Raw genomic sequence first — 23,215 nt, 5'->3', positions numbered from 1 at the left:
GGCAGCACTGAACACACTCATGCTCATTCATTACAAAGATGATAAGTCAATTAGAGAACTGACATGCGGCGGCAGCAGGGCCGCCCATGTCATCTGGGCCGGCCCGGGCTGCGAGTGTGAACGAGCGGCACGCCGTGCTCTGCCAAGGCCAAAGCGCGCTCCGCGCCCCCCATCGCGCGCAGCGCTCTCCGCTGCTCCTTCTTGGCATTTCTCGCCCTCACCACTGCCACCCGCGCTGCTCGCGACTCGTACGCGAGCCTGCACAAAGACCGGGAATCACAGCCCCATTGCTATAAACTTACAACATTTCACAACACACGCTGACCTCACATGCCCTGTCGGTAGTATCGTTTGTGGTGGATCAAAAGCCGCCAGCACTGCATGAAGCCGGTGCAATGCTCCAAATCGGATATTTACTAGGGCGCTATCATAGGGAGAAGGCATAATCTTGGAACTAAATTTGAGCACCTGAATCGCTCCGCTAGTGTGAGCTCCCGCAAGCCGGCCACGGTGCTTTTGGCGCCTTCCGAGCCGGCCGCTTCGTCACCGCAGCGCGCCCTTACAGCCGCCGCCGCCGCCTCCCAGTCATATTGCGCGACAGCTTCGGCGTACGGCTGATCTAGGGGGACACCAGGGTCGGCCGCAGCCGGCAGCCGGTGGCGCCTGGAGGCTCGCAGTAGCGGGTGGTCCGGCGCGCTGATGACTTTGAGCTGCGGCTGGTGCGCGTGCAGGTGGGCTAGAGCTTCCGGCGTCACATCCGGCCACACAACGTACTGCAGGCTTGTGAAGCCGTGGCCTGCCTGCACAAATCACCAAATTTGTGTCACCTCTCAGTTCTTAGCCAGGCTCAATGTTGCACATTTTTGCCGTATGGAGCTCATACATTGCAAGCACAATTCTCTGCTGCACTACAGCAAGGGGCCACCTTCAGCTGCATTCCACCAGGTCACATACTGTAACATGTCAGACACATGTGTGCATGTGCATTAAGCAACAACTCCAGTGTGAGGGCAGCACCTGCACAGCGGAGGTCTCAGCAAGATCCTCCCAGGAGTCGGCCACGTCGGCCTGCTGCAGGCGCGGCAGGCACCGCAGCAGCGCGGCGGCGGCGGCACGCGCCGGCTTCGGGCCCAGCCCGCCCAGGCGCAGCACTTCCAGCAAGGGGCAGGCCTCGGCCAAAGTAGGCAGCGCAGCCGGCTGGAACGCCGTGTAAGACAGGTCCAGGGCGCGAAGCAGCGGCAAGCCGCTGACGGCGGCGGCGATGCCGCTGTGAGTCAGCGCCCTCGCGCGCGCCAGATCCAGGCTGACTAAATCCTCGTCCGCCAGCAGGGCCAGCGCCTCGTCTGTCATAGCCCCCTGCGCATGTCACAGGCCACATGCGCTCTGTAACTTGCAAAAAAAGAGTGCTCTTGCATGTTCACGAGCATGGCTGTGTCATCAAAGGACTCCTGTCCCAAAAGCAGCTTCTCGAGCACTTCAACATTGTGAGCCAAACTTCGTGCCAGTGGCGTTGTTGAAGGGAGAGTACAAAGTCCACATGGATGCCAGGCAAGCAGACGAAGGTGCAGGTCAAGAAAATGTCTCATGCATTGGATGGTTGCAAGGGCTGTGCACCGTGCGGCGCGCGACAGCCAGCAGGGGAGCTTTCCAGGTCCAGGGTAGCTGTGAGAGCAGCTCCTCCCCAGCTTCCAACAGTTCTTCCAGGTGCTCTGCCAGACAGCCTGTTTGCCAGTGCACCAGCATCATGGTAGAAATGCTTGTGCGCTGATCGACTCCAGCTTGTGCCAGCCTCAGCAAACGCTCCTTCTTTGTGTCCATTGGTACATGTGGGATACTTCTGGGAGACAGTCGGCTGGAGGATCAAACAAGCAGGAATACAGGGTCGAGAGGCGTCCGTACCTAGACACATAGACTGAAGAGATGGTACTTCCTCGCTCCTAGACTGTTGGATGCTAGAACGCTTGGGGATAGACTGCTTGCTGGGAGGGCAGGCTGATACAATTTCCTTTCCTCGCTTAGCATGGTATGCCTTCTGCATTTGAAACGGATTGGATGGTCTTTAAGGATATCTAGTGTATTAGCATCGATCGCCGTTTGGGTGAAATCGACTGGGAGCACTGTGGACATCTGACAACCATTCAGCGGTGCCCCAGTTGAGGTGACGACTACTATGGCAAATTAAGTCAAACTATTCATCATGTGTTGTTTTGGGCTTTAGTGAGCTGTGTATCTCCAACGCTACTGACGTGTTTCAGCAGAACTCGTCAGGTTAGAATGCCCAAAGTGTCTCGATCTGCTGAAAGTTGAATTGTTATTTTGTGACTGCCACTTCGAATCGATTCAAATTTCACAGAACAGCAAATCGAAAGCGAGCAAGAAGGAGCAAACCAAGGAACCATCTGTCTCAAGAGGTACACACATATATATATATATATGGACAGTGCCCAATTTTGGGCACTTCGGGCAGGTTGATTTGACCACATTCAGAACCATCAGGGGGAGCCACAATAGAAGAACTCCCATTTTCTCCTATGCTACACCTCCTGGAACCCATATCTTCCCAAGCACAAACCAACATGATCCCCTTTGCACAGATAGACAACGATCCCAAAGGAAAGCCACAGTTGAGTCTTCTTGAATTCAATAAATATTTATGCATTAATGCAATAGACCACATTAATGCAATAGACCACATTAGGTGGAAGCCTTGCAACTGGATCACCGCTCCAGAATTTATTCGTGACATCGCACGCCCCCTCGACCGATGATGTGCAAAATCCCCACAGAATCATCCCTCATCTGCTGATCCACACAACACAAAGCTGACAACACACAACAAATTTAGCAGAGGCCAGTTCCACACAAAGAGCGGGGCTGTACTTATGCAGCAGACCCGTCAAACATGTGACCTTCACTGCATTGCTGCGGCACTCATACTGACAATGCTCCGACTATCCACTGAGTTCCATTTCAAACTAATTCTTGACCACACTTGCACCAGTGCAGCCGCGGGCTGCACATTATTAGCTTGGAGGACCTCACCAGCCCAGGAATGAACCAACTAGTAAACGCCACCCCATCGTCAGGAATTAGGAGGAACAACCTCCCACGCTTTTCAGCCCTTGACCGGTCGTGTCTTGGGAGGATGCCTCGACAACTCTCAGAGGCGGGACATCGAGCACGGACTGGGGCGACAGTCGAGGGGCGGCAGGCTTCAGAAGGGCCGCCATCGTTAAGAACAAGGAAAAAACTCCATGTTTTCTCAACTCTTGATCGGTTGTGTCTGGGCTGCCGCAACAGCCTTCAAACGTTGTGGCTGGCGTCGAGAGGCCGGACGTCCAGCACGGACTGAGGCGACGGCTGAGGGGCGGCGGGCTTCTTGAAAGGGCGCTCCTTGATGGCGCGCGCGTGGGCGCGGCGCATTTGGGCCGGCAGCTCGCGGAAGATGCCGGCCAGCAGCGGCGTGGCCGCGCGCGGCACGCGCTTGCTGCCGTCACCCGGCGCCCACTCGTACAGCCCGAACTTGATGCTGAAGCCGTGCGCCCACTACGCATGCACGCACATAGATTCAGACCCCTGAGTATGAAACTCTGGAAAAGTTGGGGACTTGCTTTTCTACCACAAACCCCTTGACCTTCGGCAGTAGCCCACCAATGCTGCTGAGCCCGCCATGGGTGCCTCCACGTTCCCATATCCAAAAGTTGCACAGCTCAGGATACATGAATATCCACTCAGCAAGACACACAACCCCCGTTGATCCAGTGCTGGATGCTTGTACAGGGCTTGAGGCAAGGACACAAGCATGCAGGGAGAGCATGCATACTTGACCAGGTTTCAAGGCAGTGATCTTGGGTCACACCTCAAAGTTGTCGACCAGCGTCCAGTACATCAACCCGCGCACGTCATAGCCGTCGCGCACCGCCCTCTCAACCTGCGTGCCCGGACTCATTCTTAGAACACCTTCCAACTGCAATTGCAACAGAATGACCTTCAAACAAATACCAGCCCTGCTGTTGGATATGAGCATGTCAAGCAGCATGCAAGAGGAGCGACCGGGATACAGGAAATGGGCTTGGCAGGGACTGGAGGAAGAGCTGGTACCTCGGGGATGTAGGTCTGTAGCCAGAGGGGCCGGCGGTCGCCTTTGGCGTCCGCTATGCCCGTCTCCGTGATGTAGACCGGCATGTTCAACGTGCTCATCAGCTTCAGGCCCTGCACCACAAAATCCATACAACGTGCGTGAGACTTGTGGCCTTGATTCAACAACATGTCCTGTAGCGTCGTGCAGTCAGTGCCCTTCTGCTGTGAATGGCATGTGAGAGACCCCATTTGGCCTTGTCAGCAAAAAGGACGGAAGATAAATGAAGGCAGACGCACCTCATAGATGCCCACAGCATCGAGCTGGAAGGGCATGTCAGTCATGACACCTGGAGGCAGCGCTGCAGACTGGTACCTCCAATCAATGGACACCCTACAGCATTAATATTCACCCCCTGAATACCCCACATCACTTGTAGGCAATGCAGACCTGTTTGACAGTATATTTCATCAGCAATGCCATTCTACACCCAGCTGACATGCTGAACTCCACAATGTAAACAGACTACCGAACATGCTCTGTCCAGGACTTATTCATGTGAACGGAGCGAGCAAACGCAGTCTTCCAGGCGTTGCCTGCATTCATGTGATTGGCAGAAAAGTTGCAGGCAGCGCCTTCATGACTGCAATCGATTGCACTCATCATAAAGAAGTCCTGGACAAAGCAACAGCAGCAGCAGCCCAATAATTAGGGACACCTTACACAGTGCTTCAGGCAAAAGAGGGAACAGCGCGCACTCACTTGCCGTAGTAATTCATCCCGACAAAGTCCAGGCCGGGGACCTCGTCCTGCGCCGTGTAAGGGGCCGCCCACGGCGACTGCCAGCAGAAGTGGCCGGTGCGGAAATAATCGAGAGTTAGATCCGTAGCCCACACCCGGTTGAGCCACTCCACTACGGGAATGACCCAGCGCGCAGAGAACGCCTCTGGACGCAGCACCTCGTAGCGCATCACATTGTGCACGATGCCGATGCGCGACTTGGCGCCACCTGGAACCCGATGACACAGCCGTTAGTGTGTGCTAAGAAAATGGCGAGGTGACTTCCTCTCCGTAGCTGGCCACCCGCCCACATGCCCTACCAGAGTGAACCACCCTATGCTTCCCAGCTGCTGCCATAGCTCGACAGTGGTTGAAGGCCAAACCTTTTGATACTGTCATGGAGCTCACCAGACAGCTGTTCATCAATTCACAGGCTGAACCTTCCAAAGCAGGAAGGGGCTAGATGGACTGTTTCAGGGAACTAGAAACACAGCACCCTTTCAGTGCGGGTGTATTAGGAAAGTGTGCACCTGGCAGAGCCTTCATGGCTTTGTAGGCAGCAGAGTGCGAGCGGTACTGGGTGAGCAGATGGCGACCGGCCAGCTTGAAATTGCCAAAGAGGGCGGGCGGAAATTGGCCATACAGCCACCCACAGAAGGCCTGCCGCAGAAACACACCTTCAGCACACGTAGAACACTCCACATCCTAGTTGGCAAAGGCATGAAAATTATAAAAACAGAAAAGGACAGAATCGTTGAATAATCGCACACGGAGAGGGTGCATTGATAATTCTGCACATGGTGGGTTGGTGCAGCAGCACACCATGACATTTGCCTCGTTGAAGGTGATCCACAGGTGAACCTTCTCATGGTATTCCCTGCATTACAACCAAGGGATTGTTGGGTTTTCAGATATCCGTGCACTTGATTTAAACAATTGTCAATTCTTTATGAATCTCTTGATCCTAGGGTGGCATGCTGAAGGAGGACGCGGGTTTCCTCACTTGAATGCTGTCTGGCAGAAGTTGACAAAGTAGGGAATGTTGGCCTCGTTTGTGAAACCTCCCTTCTTGTCAAACCACAAAGGGTGCACGAAGTGATGCAGCGTCACAATCGGCTTCAGGTTGTTCCTGCACCCCAACAAACTTCAGTACAAATGGATGAATTGCAGGAGCAGTGAAGAGTTCAGGCCAGCAAAGCGGGTTGCAGAGACTGGTTGCTCAGCATACCCATCCAGCAGCGCACCTCAGGAGACAGTCAAAGATGTCGTGGTAATGCTTTACTGCCTCCATGTCGATCTTCCCCTCCTCTGGCTCAATCCTGCTCCACTCTGCATGAAGGAAGAACACTCATATGCATCCTTTCCATGCATATACTGTAATGCAGATGAGAGTATCTTGAACTTGCGGGCGTGTGAGACTTGCCGGGAAGAGATGAGACACCTACCCAGTGACAGACGAAAACAGGTTGACTGCAGGCTCACAACGCGTTTGATGTCATCCTCATAGAAATCCCAGAAGTTGTTGCTCTTCCCACACTTCTGACCGCCCTGACAGCACAGCCCTTTCATGCATCAGTGCTCCAGCATGCACATTACAAGTCAAAAAGAAAACGAGCAGAAATGGCCAGACAAAGAGTAATGGTGATGGTGGCTTATTATCCTCCCACAACAAGTTGAGAACACTCACAGCCTGCCAGACATCCACTTGAGAGTTGCAAAAGCAGGTGGTGACCCACCTCGATGGTGGGCTGGCCAAAGCGGGTGGTCTGATTCTCAAACTCCGACCAGTTGTTGCCCCCACCGCCTGAATTCTGGTACACGCTGATGGCTGTCCCCACCAGAAACTCCCAGTCCTGACCGCCCACAGTGTTCCTGCCAAGCTCTTCATCGGAGTCAAAGCTGCGCCTGCTGTGATCCGGGGAAGCTGTCACAGGCGTGTGCATGCTGCGCCTGCTCTGCCGCAGTGGCTGTCCAATGGATGATATCCGCCTTCCTGCAACAGACTTGATGTTGATGCTTGTCCCCAGCACGAGGCTCTTGGAAGAAAATATAACGATTAAGGCTGCTTGACTGGATATAGTCCTATTGTTATGTGTGATATGATCATATCTAAAGGCATTCTGGAGGTGCACTTTTTCCACAAGGCACAGGTCTCTACTACAGTACTACAGCAAACAGTTTCACTGATTGACCAACGATACGATGCAAGCACTCAGTAAAAACACTACTTAGAGGTGTACCGATGTTCCAGTGTCATAGACAGTGTCACTCAAAGCCTGTGTGACCATGGCACTGTGTGCATGCTCTCTTAAGAAGTAGACCCCATGCGCCTATTCAGCGCACCTGTGGCTGTTGAATGTCTTCGATTGCGACAAAGTAAAGCTCTTCCTCGGATATGGAATGGATTGCTCAACTTAAGTCCTTCTACAGCTGTGCACATACAGGACCTACTTCCTCCCTTCACGCTGCCTGCACTCTCTATTCGCTCTTCGTCCGCACGATGAGCGACACCCGCTCCCTCGCATCCACAACCTTACGACCGATGGATGCGTGTTTGCTCACCGTGCAGAATGTGGTGCACACAGGCAGCTGTCCCGAAAGTACAGCAGGCCTTCGCACTTCGTAATCTATTTTAGGCAATTGTTTCGAATTCGGCAAGTGACAACCACGTGCCTTGATTACAGCGACGGCAACGCCCGAGGAGGAGGCGGCCGCATCAGGCTGTCGGAACTCGCTCCGCAAAGCGCGCTGGAGGCAAATCAACTGGCAGCAATTGGGAAAATCTGACAAAGGGGTGTCTTTGTTGATCAACCATCGATCTGAGTGACCGCACATTTGCAATCGCGCCGCGATGTCCTACTCAGTGACTCAGAACGGCGTCCGCAGCGAATGGGTAAGCAGCGCACATCTCGTGTTCCTTCCTTGAATTTTTTTGTGTAGGTTATTAGGATTGAGTTTACCACAGGAAAGCCAAGTGCAGAGTTAGTGTGCCCTTCATAGCCTTTCCTTAGTACTGGCGCATGTGAGGTTGGAGCAGCCAGGAGCAACGCTTCTATGAATATGATATTGAGTATCGCTAGAATTCGTTAGAATTGTATCGTTCGATTGGGGTATAGCGCTTTCAGTAAATGTGATCTGGGTGCTGTGATTGCAGCTTGAGGAGGAGATCCAAGAAGATCTGAGATGGTCCATCCTCGTCAAAAAGAAGCTGTACTCAGGCAAAAGCGACTTCCAGAGCGTGGAACTCGTTGAGAGCGGCCCATTCGGCAAGGTGAGCTGCAGATCTTCTGTCCAAGGCACATGCGGCCAATAGGGCACAGCTTTGGTCAGGAACGCTGCTCGAACTAATGGCTTTCAGCTTCAAGAACTGATTGCAAGCACACAATGATGCAGCACTTGCTGCATGTGCTGACGTGCAGCGCAACCTTTTGTCCCCTTTGGAATATGCTCCGCATGCATGCCACCACCGCAGATGCTCGCCGCCCAGCTTTGCATTTCTACATCTGCCATTTGAAGCCGCTCGGACGGCGGCTTCAAATATTTTAGATGCATGCTGAGAAGGCCTGCATGCTTGGCCTCCCGCCGCGGCATGCAAAACACAACGTGTTTTGCTGGGTCGGGTTAGTCACCCCGCATGCGCATGTGCGCGCAGGTGCTGCTGCTAGACGGTAAGTCCCAGAGCGCGGAGGCCGACGAGTTTGTGTACCACGAGCTGCTGGTGCACCTGGCGCTGCTGCTGCACCCCAACCCCCGCACAATCTTCATCGCCGGTGGCGGCGAGGGCGCCACAGCGCGCGAGGCACTGCGTCACAAATCTGTCGAGAAGGTTGTCATGGTCGACATTGACAAGGTGCGCCGCATAGTCTGACGTATGGTGACCAATGATAGTCAGATTCTAAAATTCGATGCATGTTATTGGCCTCCTTGATACCACGCTTCCTCTCAGTTTGAGAGGGTGTATTGTTACACCCTCTCAGGTATCAGAAGTACTGAGCTTAAATCTCCTGTTGTCCAACCTTGGGAGATCACATCAAGCTCGAGAAATATTACTTCTCCCCCACCATCTCCTCATTACTCTCGTAGAAGGATGTGATGAGAGAACTGCCCATTGGTGGATGGGGAGGCAACACCGCCAGACGGGCGCTGATGGGGGCATGTTGCGCATGTGCAGGTGGTGTGCGACTTCTGCGAGGAGCACCTGGAGGCGAACAAGGCGGCCTTCGCGGACCCGCGCATGCACCTGATCATCAACGATGCGCGCGCTGAGCTGGAGCGCTACGACGGCACCTTCGATGTCATCATCGGCGACCTGGCCGACCCCGTCTTCGGCGGCCCGTGCTACCAGGTTGGCTTTGTAGTCACCCCTCAATATGAACACACCCCTTGGCAGTCCCAGGTCATGATTACCTAGAGGCAGTCCTGGGACAGAGTTACTCGGCAAAGCTATAGCTAGTATCCTCTGCCAGAGATATTTTGCACAGCGTGTAAGGCAGCCCCAAAGGGGTCAACTCCTGATAATGCAGATTTTGATAACATGGATAGCAGCTTTTCTTGCAGGGAATTATGGGGAAAGCAGGCAAGTAGACAGTGAGGAGGTTGAGAGTTTGTGCTGTTGTGCTTGTTGAATAGATGCAGTTTTACTTGTCGCATGCCCTACTGTCTCAGGGAGAGGGAGTGAGACAGCATAGCAAGTACTTCTTGGCAGATCAAGCTGTGGCTGATTGGGTTCTCTTGTGGCATTGCAGCTGTACACGCAGGACTTCTACAGGACAGTGGTGGAGCCAAAGCTGGCGCCAGATGGCATCTTTGTGACACAGAGCGGCCCGGCCGGCGTCCTCACCTGCAGCGAAGTCTTCTCGCCAATAAATCACACCCTCAACTCTGTCTTCCCCCGTGTTGTCCCCTACCTGCAGCACATTCCCTCCTACGTCGACACCTGGGTGGGTCTCCTGCTGATTCCCCTTTGCTGCTCCGGTCCCAGGCATACATCAGTTACTTGTTCATTTGGGTGTGTGCACACTCTAGCACATACCCTTTGCTGTTACCCCTTTTGCCAGCGTGGCTCTAGTCAGGGCAGGGTCCGATGATCCTCCCTTGCGGTAGTGTCCCATCTGTGCACCACTGCTTGGGCGCAGCTGATGGTATTTCTGCTCATATCCTGTCTGGCAATTCTCAATGTCTCTGGTGCGCCTTTGCCTGAGCAGGCATGTGTCCTGCACATTACTGCCCTCCATGCTGTGGAACAGTGGCCTTCCTAGGGGTCATCTGTGTATCAAGGCCGGAGCATTTAAGCACTGGTAATCACGTGCCACTGGATTTGTGGCGAGGGACGAGTGATGTATGCATGCAGGGGTGGAACATGGCACTGAAAAATGCGCAGCTGCACTTCCCAGAGCGGGCAGAGGACATCGACGCCCTCATAAAGCAGAGGATAAACGGCAACCTGAAGGTGCAGATTATACTCCTTAATCTTAATAACTTGTGGTGTCATGACAAATGTCTCATCTACCTGCTGTCATATACAGGACCCCTACAGGATGCCAGCAACAGTGATAATCCTGGGTTCTGGAATGTCTGCTCTGCGCTGTTTCCCAAAGCACGCTCTTAGCACCTGGCAGGCTGTCATACAGGGGATAGTATACAGAAAGGCTTTTGTGGGGTTGAAATTGTTTCTGATCGTCAGCGCAAGGGACCATGAGTATCAAAGTGCGTGCCCGTTCTGCTAACAGTTCTCTGACAGGGGCTGATGGGTGGTTGCATGTGCTGCGTGCAGTTCTTGGATGGCGGCACGGTGCAGGCAGTGCAGTTTCTGAACAAGGTGGTTCGCACAGCACTGGCAGAGGAGCAGCACATCTTCACCCTTGACAAGCCGCGTTTCATCCACGGCGCAGGCTCTGTCACGATTGTATAGCGGCAAAATCCCTCGAAAATTTCGGGGTGATCAAGAGTATTATCCTTGATCACCCCTTGCATTTTCCGTTGTCCAAAGGGGATTCATCAAAAGTAGTATACTTGATGACCCCCTTGCATATTCAGCTGCTGAAAGGGGGGCTGTTTTTGCCTTCTGTCTGGAGGCCCCTGTGTTTGGTTTCCCTCTCGAGTTATCATCTGCGATTGGCTTGTGGCCGTATGATTGACATGTGATATAGGCCTCTAGTCTGTGGTGTCTGGCGAATGCAGACAGCAGCTCTGAATACTCTTGATAATGTCAGGGTCTTGCAACGATGTCTTCTGGTGAGACGAGCAGGTTCCTTCCTGTGTAGAAACGAGCAGATTCCGAACTGTTACTGTTACTCTGTACATGGGGTGTACCACAATAAACACACCTTGGGGCCAGCCCACAGATGCTGGAGTGCAGCACAGACACTGAACATACCTCAATCTCTGTGCTGCTGTTTTTATACTGACACCATTAGGAGAGTCATAGAGGGCACTGCTGATTGGAGAGACTGATGCCCTTCTTGTGTTGCCAAGAGAACATTACAAGACGTCCCTCAGAAAAAATAATGCTGGCAGGGCTCCTAAGGCTTGGATTGTTCAATAGAAGGGAGGACATCACTTAGTTCAGAGTATTGACTGTTGACTGACTACGTGTGGCAGCACATGGTAGACATTGAATCCTGCCAACAGAATATGGCATCGTATTGAATGCGGGCTAGCAAGGACTCATGTTTGCATCACGATGGATTGCATTCGCCATGAAGCGCTGTTTTGCAAAGGCTGCTCTTCCAGGGAGGACTTTGCTGTGGTGCTGCCAAACTGGCAATGACTGGAAGTGATCAAATGGTGTCACAGCATTCTGATAAAATGTAACTTAAATAGGAATGCCATTCCTGGCGCTGAATCGAGCGACATTCATGGTGACACTCCTACAGGACTTGCTGAACGACATGTTCTGGATGCAGAATGCCTGCCACCAGTGGTTTCACAGATAAACATCTAGCCTAATCCATTGAGAATGCTTACATTTACGCGATATGATGTGACAGGGCGGCTGAGAGCAAATACACGTCAGACACGCTCACCCACTTTGTCATTACCTCCCAGCCAGCGTGTCCAACGTGTCAGCAATTACTCGTCCGACACGCGTGTCACCCACGTGTCCACCCCCTCTTATTCCGCTTTCCACCCACCTGCTATCAATGATAGCCGCTATCATGTTGGTGTCAAGGTGTACACCACATGTGCACAGCGGACATATCAGCCGTGGCCAGGATCTGCCTTCAAGCTCATGTGTTTGCAATGCATTGGAATTGGCGCGCACATTCAAGTTGATAGCATAGGCTGTTAGTGTCACGTGGGTGCATTTGAGGCACTAGCTGTAGCTAAGGTACTTCGGCGTTGCATACATGATCATGACGCTGACACCACCGTGGGGCCACCCCCCGGACCCGACCGCAGGCGGATCCAGGGCCGGGTGTCGGCCTCGGTAATTTAATGAGTCCGTTATTGCAGTCTGCCAGATCGGTCCAATGGTACCAGTGATCATTGCGGGGTCCTTGCGGACGTCCGTTGACGCTGCAGCTGGCATGTGCATGCATCCGGGAATCCTGCCCAGCAGTTTAAATTGATGCTGCCAGCACCAGGACCGACATGCAAGGCTGCGGCGGCTGAGACTGGCGTGAGAGTGACAAATTCTGCCCAGAAATCTGAAGGTGGGCAGCTTCAGCCCATCCGAGTCAGAGGAGGAGGATTCCGTAGGAACGCCGTCTGCAACGAGGCCTCCCAAAAACGGACACCCCGTTTGGCCTTCGCGCTTCGTCTTTCAAGAGCGCACTACTCCAGCAGGTTGATCAGAGTGCGCAAGGTTGATCAGACTGGTGCGAAGGGATGTGGCGCATGCACCAGATACAAGATCGGGAATACCATTAGTAGACGTACAATCCAGCGCGGGAAACCCTTTGTGGCAGCATGAGCACCGAAAACGAGCCCACGATCAGCGTGCAGTCTGGCTTCTCCGAAGCCGTCGCCACCCTTCGCCTAGAGAGATCCCTTGCGGACCTGGCGCAGAAGATCTTCGACTGCTGTCAGGCTGCCATCAGCGATTCTTGTTCCCAAGTTGGGGGACAGAGCTCCCAGGTATTCAGGCTACAACTCTGCTTTGCCAGCCTTCATGGATGCCATGCAATTCATGTGAGTGTCAATGTCCAGCCAATTGGGAGTCTAAACTGTAATGTGTCCTGGGCTGAGGTCTGCAAGACATCAGGAGCAGCTCCTGGATTGCTGTGGCCAGCTAGGAGCATATGAGAAACGGAGGGATGCGGGTGCCTTGTAGAATCAGCTGTAGCTATACGCTTCTCAATCAGATGACCCATGATTGCATTTGTGCGCAGGAGGAGGACACCAAGCGCCTTTGGTACGCCAGCATCCTGTTCATAGCCAAAAGCCTCAGGAGAGATGCAGCAGGCGGCCCAGGCGATGCGCCCGGGATCACCCTCACTAAGATACTGGACAGCTTTGGTATCAGGTAATCTGCCTTCCAATTGGCTCGAGGACCGAACGGTGGTCGCCGCCCACGATCTGAGGATGCTCCAGGGACTGTCGTTGGCGGGAAAAGGCGCCTGACCTGGCACGCCTGCGCTTGTAGAACCGGAGGTTGTCTGGCTTGTTGGGGATTAGGTTGTGCTATTCGAAGGCTGCTGTTGGAATTGGGTCCGGCGATCATCGCTTGCAAACGACCCTCCCGAGAGTCCCAGCAATCCTTCCCCATCAACGTTGGTTGTCTGGGTGCAGCCTCGCCGACTTCCTCAAGGAGCTACCGGTGGTCGTTAAGAAAGCGGAGCCCAGCCTCTCCAAGCTGCTGGGCCCAATCTCCCCTATGGAGCGGCGCCTCAGATTGCGCGAGCTACAGACCAGCTTTGTCTACACCACCGTTCTCGCAAAGAAGTGCAGGGTGCGTCCCCGGGTCCTCTCTTCTGCATGATTGGTCGCTCCTGCAAGCATTCTTCTGCAATCGATCATCATATTCCAACGGATCGCTTCCTGACAGTGCCACCTGAGCTTACTAGTGTACTGGCCCACAAGCATGCCTTGCGCCCACAAGCTTGTGCTTTCGGTTCAGGATCTCTTCCAGCAGTACTTCAAGCTGCCTACCAGCGGCTGCTACAGCGAGCCCTCGGTGTTCCACCTCGTCTGGCAGCTCTTCATAGTGGCCAAGGCCAAACTATTCCCCCCCTTCCCAGACCTGGTTGCCTCCTTCAACCTGCTCATCTGCGTCCTGGCGTTTGCCTTCTGCCACGTGCCAGCCGAGCAGCGCTCCGTGCAACTCACAGACACCGAGAGGCTGCCCAGACGCACAGAGCAGGGCTCAGTCGATGTCCTAGAGGTGAGACCACCAAGCTAAGCAGCTTGATCAGTGCCAGCTGATGAAGCCACAAGGAAGGTTCAAGTTGGTTGCAAACTTGGCATGGCGGCTGAGAAGGTGTCATGCTGTGTGCAGTCGTTGGGCCTGGTGAATAAGGCAAACATCAAAGAGCTGAAGCCACTGATGGCTCGGCTGGACACTGTGCTGCGCAGCCTTCTTGCCGACTTTGCCAGTGACAAAGCAGGTGCGTGGCAAATTGCGTGACCAGTTTTCAGTGCCCCCATGACTGACAAGAGGCCTGCAGAGACCATGATCATGCTATCTGCTTTTGTGCTGTTCACAGTGAACATACGTGCTTCTGATGCTGTGACATGACATGGGCATTGACATTCTGTGCTGCATCTGCGCAGAAGGAGAGGAGAATGTGAGCCATCCCGAGGCAGACAATCTGGTCCTTGTGTCCAAGTTCTTCCCTGGAGTGCTCAGCAGCAGGGAGAGCCTGGCACGAGCGCAGGACGAACTGAACCGCACCTATGAGCAGGCAAGCACAGAAGAGATCTCTTCGGTCACGCTTTCCTAATATTATTTACAGCAGGACATTTCTGTGAGTAGAAGCGAACTTGGATGGATTAGCACTGTGCTCTGCATGGTTCAGCTGAAGAATTTCTCATCCTACTGGGCGTCTGAAGTATGCCGGGGGTGGGGAACAGATGTACAGCAGCATTAGCGAGATCGACGAGCGGCCCTTCGTGGACGGCCGGCAGCCGAGGGATGTGCCTGACATCGCCAGGGGCGCGGCCACGCCCCCCTCCATGACCAAGTGCCAAGTGGGCACGCCCGTCAGAAACAGAAGGTGGGCACATCACCTGCATGCATCAAGCTCATTTGCTCGCGTCCAAGATAAACAGGCTTGCAATGCAGTGTCAGCCTAGAAAATGCGCATGTTGACCTGCTGAGCACCCTGTCGCTCATGTCGATCTTTTGAGGCAATAGCATGCTGAGGGCTTCGTAATGAAGCTCAGGAGAAGGGTATCAACGGTGGAAAACATGATCTTCATCGGCTGCTGTGCTTGTTGTGGTGCACTCTTGGGGGCGGCGTGCCAGGCAATCCAGATCAGTCAATGGATAATGGGCATCTAGTCCTCCGATGTGCTGCATTAGCATGATCCTTATGGGCTGCTGTGGTTGTTGTGGTGCAGTCTCGGGGGCGGCGTACCGGGCACGCCGGTGCGGCTGCTGCCGTCGCCGCTGCGGCCGGCGAACCAGCACATGCTGCAGACGCCCTCGCCAGTGCGCCTGGGGGCCTCCAGCTTCTTCGCCACCCCTGGTGTATACCCGGGGACCCCCGTCACCGAAGCCATGGCAGCCGCCAGCTGGCTCCAGGACCTCACTGCGCGCAGCCCATCCGAGGTGGGGGGGGCATCCTTGCCTTTAAATTGCGGCAACCTTATCCAATGCTGGAGCTTTAATGCCGAGTGAAATTGCTGGGTTTGTCGCCTCCAATGATGGGGACATCTACCCAACCTGCGATATCATCAGGAATTTCATGTGCACAAGCACTTGCCCCTCTCCGCTCTGCTTGAGTGTCTAGCTTCTCTGACGAAGCTGATTCCTCACATTGTGAAGTACTTTGTCCCCAGCAAGTGCTGCTGTCGCAGAATACGGGGTATTGCATGCTGCAATGTGTTCTTGAGCAGCCGTGATGCAGCTCAAGAAGATTTAATGCTCACCTGGGATGCTGCCATTGGGGACAGTGGGTGCCTTGATTCGGGAGACATCAAATGGCAAGGGGTTTGTGAATTGCATATAGGAGAGCTGAGAAGCTCAAAATTACTGGTGGTGTGTGCAGCTGACGCCGGAGGTTAAGCAGTTCTTTGAGACGGCGGGGCCGGAGGTCGGCGCGGCGGTGGCCGCGCGCGTGGCGCAGATGGCGGATGCAGTGTTCCCTCCGCAGCCAGACCAGGACACCGTGACCCTTGGCGTCCTCAACGGCGCACACGTGTCCCCCAGGGGAGCTGAGGTGCGTAGAAAACCCAAATCATTGAAGGATGACATAATCTGCAGAGTGGTGCACATGAACTTCTCACACATAGCCCCGAGAAGCTCTCAAATCTCAGGCAACTCTTTTTTGCTGTGGATGTGCTTCTGCTCCCAAGTTTGTTTGTGCTGCAGCCTGGATTTCGAGCTTGCAGGCTTTTGTTGAAAGCGTCATGTCACGAAGGGATATAACCCGAGCTCGAGGGTGTGTGCGACGACAGGGGGTGAAGCTGTACTTCCGGGTGCTGGAGGGGATGCTGAAGGCGGAGCAGGACCGCACGGGTCGCACTAACTTCACCTCGCTGCTGGCCTCCACGCAATTCAACAAGTGCCTGGCCGGCTGCGCCTTCGAGGTTGTCATAGCCTCCTACAGAATGGTGCGCGCACACTGAAGTCCACAATTGATGTTGTAATCCACGCCTGGTCCAGCTGGGATCTGGTCCCCTAACACAACACATTCCTCAATCCACGCAAGAAATCGGACCTTTCCCCGCATGCCCAATACTCCCTCTACTGGCTGTAGCCATCAGCTCACAATTTAGCAATTCAAACATCCATCATCGAAGGTGGCGGCAGTCAGGTTTAATCAAAACTTGTTCAGCATCTGAGCTTGTCCTGAGACACACCATCAGGATCTCTGCAATTCAGTTTTGGAACTTCTCCAAAACGCAATATTTGGGTTTTAACAGGTCTTGAAAACCCAAATGCAAAATGCCACAAAAAGCCCAATTTCAATACCAATTGCGGGCTTAGAAATGTCTGGCACCATCAGCTGCAGGTACGGTGTGCTTCGTGTAAACAATTAGATATTCGAACGGCTGCTTGTGCTTTCTGGCAGGTGACGCACGCATTCCCGGCGGTGCTGGAGCGGCTGCAGCTGTCGGCCTTCGACATGTCCAAGCTGGTGGGCACATTTGTGCGGCACATATCCCCGGCCGACCAGGTGCCGCGCGAGCTTAAGCGCCACCTATTCTCCATCGAGGAGAAGATTCTGGAGCAGCAGGCCTGGGAGCGGGGCTCCTCCCTCTACCCGCTCCTTACCTCCGCCTGCTCCGCGCCCCCCGCCGACTCCGAGTCCCCCCGCCTCGAGGCCGACGCCGTCATGGACGAGTCGCCGCCCGTCACCTCCCGCAAGGTGCGCCTCTTGCGGCGTTTCTCGCCCAGCGATTGCAAGCACTGTGACATGCATTCATGCCTTCAGGACCCTTGCAGTCAGAGCAAGGACGGCTTGTTTTGCCAGTGTATTGGGATCGCCATTGTGCATGCCGGCCTGTGAAGCTAGAAAGGGTGAGTGCTTGACATGCTCTGTGCTTTATCAAGCAGGGCGGCAGCGCGCACAGCACGCCGACAAAGAGGCGAGCGGAGGCGGCTGCAGACGGCAGCACACCGACCAAGGCAGCCAAGCCGGCCGACGGCGCCGGCGGCCCAGCGCGCGCTGCGGCAGAGGCCGGGCCGCCGCCGGCTGCCGCCGAGCCGTGCTCGCCGTCGCGGCCGGACGTCTCGGCTGAGGTGGCTGAGGCGGCCGCGGCGCTCGTGTCGGCGTCGTCCGGCGGCCTGCAGTCCCCCCGAGGGGAGCCGTTCAAGGGGCTGCTGTCCCCGCGCCGCAAGAGCGACACCTCAGCCTTCTCCTCTTTCATGTCCCCGCTCCGGAAGCCAGGTGGGTGTCCAATGCTCATCCCCTGCCTTGTCTTTTCTATTCTCATTTGCCTTGGCCGCCTGTATCTTGAATTGGTGGTGGACATTGCCAGGTTAACGCTCGGTGCAAGCTGCCGGGAAGCACTATTGCAAGTTGAATGAAGAAGGAACAGGGGGAGGTTGGCTGGAGGATGGCGGGTTGCTGAGAGTCTGCTGTGTGAGTTGCTGCAGCCGCGGAGCTGCTGGGCGTGCCAGGGATGCTGCCGGCGGCGTTTGGGCGGCCGGGCGAGGGGCTGGAGCGGCCGGGACGCGCGGTGGTGTCCGACTTTCTGAACAAGGTGCTCAAGCTGGCCGCGCTGCGCATCAATGACATCTGCGACCGCCTCGATTTCGAGCCCCTGGACCGCAGCCAGATCGTCAGTCAGGTGGCGCCCTTTTCTCACATCACAGCTGCCAATGTGCCCCTGTGAGACCAGCCATTGTTCTTGCCCGAGGCTTTTCATCTGCATGTACGAAGGTCTTACTGAGAAGGGACTCCGGGCTCCTTCACGGCTCCTCACCTGCCGCCAATGTAAGCCACACAAACAGGCAGGCAGGTTCAGGCACTCTGTGCCTGACTCATGTTGTTTGGAGGAAGCAGCAGCTGTACATTATTGTGCAATGTTTCCAAGTGGTTGGCGGCAGCAGGGACACGTAATAATGACGGTGGTGTGTTGCAGGTGTTCACGATGGTGTCACATGTGGTGACTGACCACACGGGGCTGCTGTATGGGCGCCACCTGGACCAGGTGATCCTGTGCGCGCTCTACGGCGTGTGCAAGGTCAACCAGCTGAAGAACATCACCTTCAAGGACATCATCACGCACTACAAGAAGCAGGCCCAGGCAAAAAATTCCATCTTCCGTACCGTCTCCATTCAGCTGACGCCAGACCTCCAGGTGAGGCGCACCCTTTTTTAAAACCACACTTTTTGACTGCACTCTCAAATTCAAATTCTATCTTTTGAAACCAAAAACAAAATATAATTTCTAATTCCTATTTTATTTTATGAGTTGCCAAGCAGGGCTGTACAGTGTGTCTGTACACAGAAGTGCTGGCCTGCACCCCCATGCATTTGCTTATTTCAAGTACAATGGCCTTACAAAGAGAAAAAATGGATACATAAATAGTACCCAGGATGGCAAGTATTACAGTGTCTGAGGCCTGGAGGAATGGCTTGCAGGTGGTGAAGACGGGGGACGTGATAGAATTCTACAACGCGGTCTTCATCCCGGCCACAAAATCCTTCCTGCTGCAGCTCGGCAACAAGACGGCACCCCTCGCCACGCTGCCGACGCTGTCCGTGCCAGGTAACGCACACTGGCTTGATTGCTTGCTTCGTTTGGACAAACCACCACATGCATGGCACTTCTACCCTGAAAGGTTAGACCCAACACTCACCAAAGCACAGAGAAGCTGATACAATACAGGAGGCGTCTGCAGGCCCTGCCCTGTTGCCTGAAGAGATCTTTTGGCGGTCCACCCATCGCTTAGGAGCAGGGCAAGCCACTTTGGTTGTAGGGATGTTGAGTGCAACCTCAGACATTCGAACTTATATTGTAATATAAGGTTTGCCTGGGCTGGGAACAGCAACGCCCCTGCGCCTGGGCACCCCCCTGGGCCCGCGCAGCTTCTCAACGCCCCCCGCCCACGACCGCCTCGGCGCTCCCGGCGCCTTTCTGGGGGGCGCGTCCCCCGCCCTCCTGGGCACCCCGGGCGGCAAAGTGCTCGTGTCCCCCATGCGCCAGTCCCCCAGCCAGCAGGTGCTGCCCTCCTCCTCCATGTTTGCCCCAAGATACCTTTGTGCATCATTTTGTTCTTCACAGCGCTTAGGGTGTCGTCAAAAATGAAGGGCTGACGAGCAAGGAGTATGATGATCAGAGGTGCCCAATCTTTTGAAGCTCATGCAGCACGCTGGCCACCAGTGCGCCGTTTTGCCTGGCGGGTTACCTATGCGGGCAGTTGACTCTCACAGGCAGAAAATATAATTCTGATGGGCAAGGGTGGTAGGTGTGCGGTCAGCTCCCTTGCACATGCAGTAGCAATGGGCCATGACACTCAGGAATATTTGCTGCGCACATTGCAGGTGTTCTTGGGGTCCCGTTCGCACTCGCTGTTCAGCGCGCGCATGGGCGAGAGCACGGCGGCGTACCAGTCGCCCTCCAAGGACCTCTCCTTCATCAACTGCCGCCTGCAGCAGCGCCACCCCTTCCGCGCCGGCCCCCCCGACGCCGACGGCGCCGGCCCCGCCATCGTCCTGCAGACCCTCGATCCCAACTCGGTGCGCCCTTAATCAGCCCACTGCGGGGTTTGTAGTTTTAGTTTTAGTTTATTGCCCAATCTAGCGCACCTGAGGATTTGGGGCCTTCATTGTAATGGCCTGCCCAAATGCAAAGTGAGCTGCAAAAACAGGGACTGGGGAGCTTGAAACAACGTTGTTAACAGCAAATTCACAGATAGATGAATGGTAGAGACTAGGCATTTTATGCAAGTGCCTAATGTGCGGACTCTAGTTGTGACACTCTGTGGACATCAAATGTGTAAGAGTCTATCTCTCTCATCCTGATGCACAGCTGCAGCATCATTAATTACGTCTCTGCGCCCCGATCAGACAGCCATGTACAAGGGATCCGGGAACCAAGCGTAGCACTCTTCAGGCTTAGGGCTCCATGTGAAGTCATGCTCCATCTCACACAGAGATGTACCAGTTGCTGGGTGTTGGCAAATCAACCCAAGAAAAATGTCTCAAAGACATTCCTGGACGCAGGCTGTGGGGCACACGCCGGTGGTGCAGCCGCTGCCGTTCGCGAACGGCGGCGGTCCCTCGTCGGAGCGCTCGACGGGCTCCCACAACACGATCGAGTACCCCTCCGGGTCTCTGGGCTCTCGCCACTCCAGCGACCCCAGCGGCTCCCCGGCCGGCCGCGCCGCAAGAAACGGCCGCGGCGCCGCCAACAGCCGCCTCCTCAACCTCGCCGTCGCCGCTGAGCAAGGTGCGCGCAGCCGCAGTCTCCGTCTCCCATCCATTCTTGTCCAGCCGCCTACATCTTTGTGATCCATACCCCATGTTTATTATGTTGGTTGCGCCCTGCATGCAGCATGTTCGTGACATGCCAGAGGACACTTCTTCCTGAGGAAGACAGCTTGTTGCCGCCTGCCGTGCCCAGTTACAGGTAGATAAGAAAGGAAATCAGAAGCACGCTGCTTGTTTGCACCTTGCATGTGGCATGCACCGGCGCTGCCGATGCGGCTGGCGGGTGATCGAGCAGGTGTTGAGGTTGCGCCCGGTGTGGGTGTGCAGGCAGGCTTGCAAATGGGGGTTCCATCAGCAGCGAGGTGAGCGGCGGCGGCCGGCCGGTCCCGGCCGCGGCAGTCGCCGTCAGCGGCTCCTCCCAGGATTCTTAGGGGCCCGCCACGACACCAATAAAATTGTGCCGACACGCTTTTCAATGTCAAGAAACTCTCAGCTGCTCGAGAGCATAATCTGGAGTTATGCCGAGAGATAGAGGCCTGCTGATGCAAGGAGCTCAGCACGTGCCAAGGCATGCAGTCATGTTTTTCCCCGCTCGCACGAAACAACCGACAACATTGCGATTTCCTTGCCGTGGTGTCCCACGCGCAGTTGCATATCAGTTCGGCCAACCCCCTCGCTGCAAGGAATCCACCCTCTTCATGTGTTGCAGCAATGGAGGGGGATGCCGAAGGCGACCCCAGCACAGACCGCTGTGCGCAGTGCACTCAAGCTGACAAGCATGGAAGAGAAAGGGTCTTTGGGAGAGCTAAAGGGTCCCAAACAAGTGGGTCTTCTTGCATGCCAGGGAGGTGGTCACTAAGTAGCATGGTGTCCTTGGACTGTCCAAGGAAGCTCGCTAGGATGTCTGGGCCACGAAGCAACGCAGGCAGGTCCTTGGGACATACTGCGCTCGGCCCAGAGCAGCGTCCGGCGAATATAAAAGCACGCTCCTCCACGCTCTCTGTTGGCAAATGCATGGATTTGGGCTGTGGGTGTTTCCCTTGTCTGGCTGGAACAAGGAGGATTGACCTGTACAAGGTAGATTGTAGGAAAAATTGATCATGAGTGGTAGGATAGGGGGGGACTCTGGCTGCATGGAGTCTATGAGGTGTGTGCAGTTGGGGGAAGCGCAAAAATTGGGCGCGCCAAAATCAAGCACTTCAACAGGAGGCATCTTTCTTGCAGCACCATTTTGTGGAGGCCTGCTCGTGTTTATCATGGGCAATCCACAGAGGGTGTCAGGGGGTACTGAAGACTACACTTCAGTACCCCCTGAGGGTGTGTCCCAAAGGGGACATGTGGAAACGTAGATTCTGCTGGCCAAAACTATTTTTGAGCATCCCATAGGGCAGTGCTACGCCCCTTTGGCACCAGGAATCAGACAGCATTTACAGAATGCCATTCATCAAAACTTGACGATCTTTAACCCAGATACACTTGTTGGGCCCCAGTGCTGCTCTAAGTGGGCCGCTCAAACCATTCTTCTTCATTTTCTGGGTGTTTGGGAGGAGCATTTTGCCCCGCGGGGCATTCTTTGAGGGGGTGTGCGCATATTTGTACCCTGTTGTCCCTTGACTGAACCACCTTGAGGGGTACTTTTGTTGACTGAACCATCGGCTGCCCATCAGGACGGGTAGTGTGCATTGACATTTCAGAGACATGCAGCACATGTCACAAATGCAACAAGACATGATCACAGTCGCTCCATGTGTGACAGCACTGGCCCATGTGTCGGCTTTGTGCACTGTTGCCGCTACATTGGCTGCAGTAGCGTGTGCAGCGAATGCCACAATCTTCTTTTCCGTGTTCTTCATTGATCGGAGGCATGATTTCCATCTGGCACTGGGGTGTGGCAAACAGCTTTTGCGCTTGTGTGCCTCTTGATGCTGACTGGGCCGCAATGGTGGCCTGTCGGTCGGCATGGGTGTGCGACAAAAGAGATTGCCAGTCTCTTGAATATTGAGGCGGTGTCGATACCTGAGTTGAAATCACTTATGACCTGCTGCAAGAGCAGGCATGCCGCCAATATTCTGCAGCTCTGCAGCTCGATTTCTTGTTCTTCTTGTCTCGTTGTTTCAGATGCTCGTGACGCAAAAGGTTGTGACGCATGCATGAGCATGTCTGTTGGTCGCAATAATCATTGAGGGTTGGGCAGACAACATTATCAATTGTGCCTGACAACATTATCAATTGTGCCTGTAATGAACATAATTGTGATTGACCTACAGCAAGCCAACCAACAGTGCATGTACACATCAAAACAGTGCTCAGATGCATAGCACTCATCATAGACAGTCTTCACGTGCACGCCATGCATGCGTGACAGCTA

The 23,215-nt window shown here is 54.6% G+C and overlaps 6 protein-coding genes across 6 annotated transcripts; 3 read left to right on the top strand and 3 right to left on the bottom strand.

Moving 5' to 3' along the window:
- Positions 1–89: 89 nt before the first annotated feature.
- On the bottom strand, positions 90–1,743 carry COCSUDRAFT_39259 (hypothetical protein; the record flags this gene model as incomplete). Its single annotated transcript, XM_005652142.1, has 4 exons — positions 90–258; positions 469–800; positions 1,018–1,356; positions 1,615–1,743. The coding sequence occupies 4 exons, from the start codon at positions 1,741–1,743 to the stop codon at positions 90–92; spliced, it is 969 nt and encodes a 322-aa protein (XP_005652199.1).
- Positions 1,744–3,303: 1,560 nt separating this feature from the next.
- Positions 3,304–6,801, bottom strand: COCSUDRAFT_39258 (glycoside hydrolase; the record flags this gene model as incomplete). Its single annotated transcript, XM_005652141.1, has 11 exons — positions 3,304–3,546; positions 3,860–3,931; positions 4,102–4,212; positions 4,378–4,471; positions 4,841–5,087; positions 5,389–5,518; positions 5,681–5,735; positions 5,862–5,987; positions 6,103–6,187; positions 6,304–6,406; positions 6,595–6,801. The coding sequence occupies 11 exons, from the start codon at positions 6,799–6,801 to the stop codon at positions 3,304–3,306; spliced, it is 1,473 nt and encodes a 490-aa protein (XP_005652198.1).
- A 795-nt stretch (positions 6,802–7,596) lies between these two features.
- COCSUDRAFT_26844 (S-adenosyl-L-methionine-dependent methyltransferase) lies at positions 7,597–10,769 on the top strand (the record flags this gene model as incomplete). Its single annotated transcript, XM_005652140.1, has 7 exons — positions 7,597–7,751; positions 8,013–8,129; positions 8,511–8,708; positions 9,030–9,203; positions 9,604–9,798; positions 10,209–10,307; positions 10,632–10,769. The coding sequence occupies exons 1-7, from the start codon at positions 7,710–7,712 to the stop codon at positions 10,767–10,769; spliced, it is 963 nt and encodes a 320-aa protein (XP_005652197.1). The 5' UTR covers positions 7,597–7,709.
- A 184-nt stretch (positions 10,770–10,953) lies between these two features.
- Positions 10,954–11,687, top strand: COCSUDRAFT_32069 (hypothetical protein). Its single transcript, XM_005652139.1, has one exon. It carries the CDS (start codon positions 11,033–11,035, stop codon positions 11,309–11,311), a length of 279 nt encoding a protein of 92 aa, XP_005652196.1. The 5' UTR covers positions 10,954–11,032; the 3' UTR covers positions 11,312–11,687.
- Positions 11,688–12,769: 1,082 nt separating this feature from the next.
- On the top strand, positions 12,770–21,278 carry COCSUDRAFT_55641 (hypothetical protein; the record flags this gene model as incomplete). The annotated part of the gene is made up of 19 exons (XM_005652138.1): positions 12,770–12,937; positions 13,192–13,325; positions 13,592–13,751; positions 13,920–14,183; positions 14,298–14,406; positions 14,573–14,727; positions 14,873–15,015; positions 15,362–15,572; positions 16,012–16,182; positions 16,421–16,576; positions 17,038–17,334; positions 17,523–17,856; positions 18,066–18,259; positions 18,554–18,772; positions 19,057–19,183; positions 19,464–19,636; positions 19,960–20,154; positions 20,641–20,866; positions 21,175–21,278. 19 exons carry the CDS (start codon positions 12,770–12,772, stop codon positions 21,276–21,278), a joined length of 3,540 nt encoding a protein of 1,179 aa, XP_005652195.1.
- Positions 21,279–21,964: 686 nt separating this feature from the next.
- On the bottom strand, positions 21,965–23,105 carry COCSUDRAFT_32068 (hypothetical protein). Its single transcript, XM_005652137.1, has one exon. The coding sequence runs from the start codon at positions 22,806–22,808 to the stop codon at positions 22,275–22,277; it is 534 nt and encodes a 177-aa protein (XP_005652194.1). The 5' UTR covers positions 22,809–23,105; the 3' UTR covers positions 21,965–22,274.
- Between the last annotated feature and the right edge of the window lie 110 nt (positions 23,106–23,215).

This window comes from Coccomyxa subellipsoidea (genome assembly GCF_000258705.1).
Source record: "Coccomyxa subellipsoidea C-169, whole genome shotgun sequence".
Taxonomy (NCBI): Eukaryota; Viridiplantae; Chlorophyta; class Trebouxiophyceae; family Coccomyxaceae; genus Coccomyxa; species Coccomyxa subellipsoidea.
Note: the sequence above shows the minus strand (reverse complement) of the source record. Positions and strands in the feature narration are given on the sequence as shown.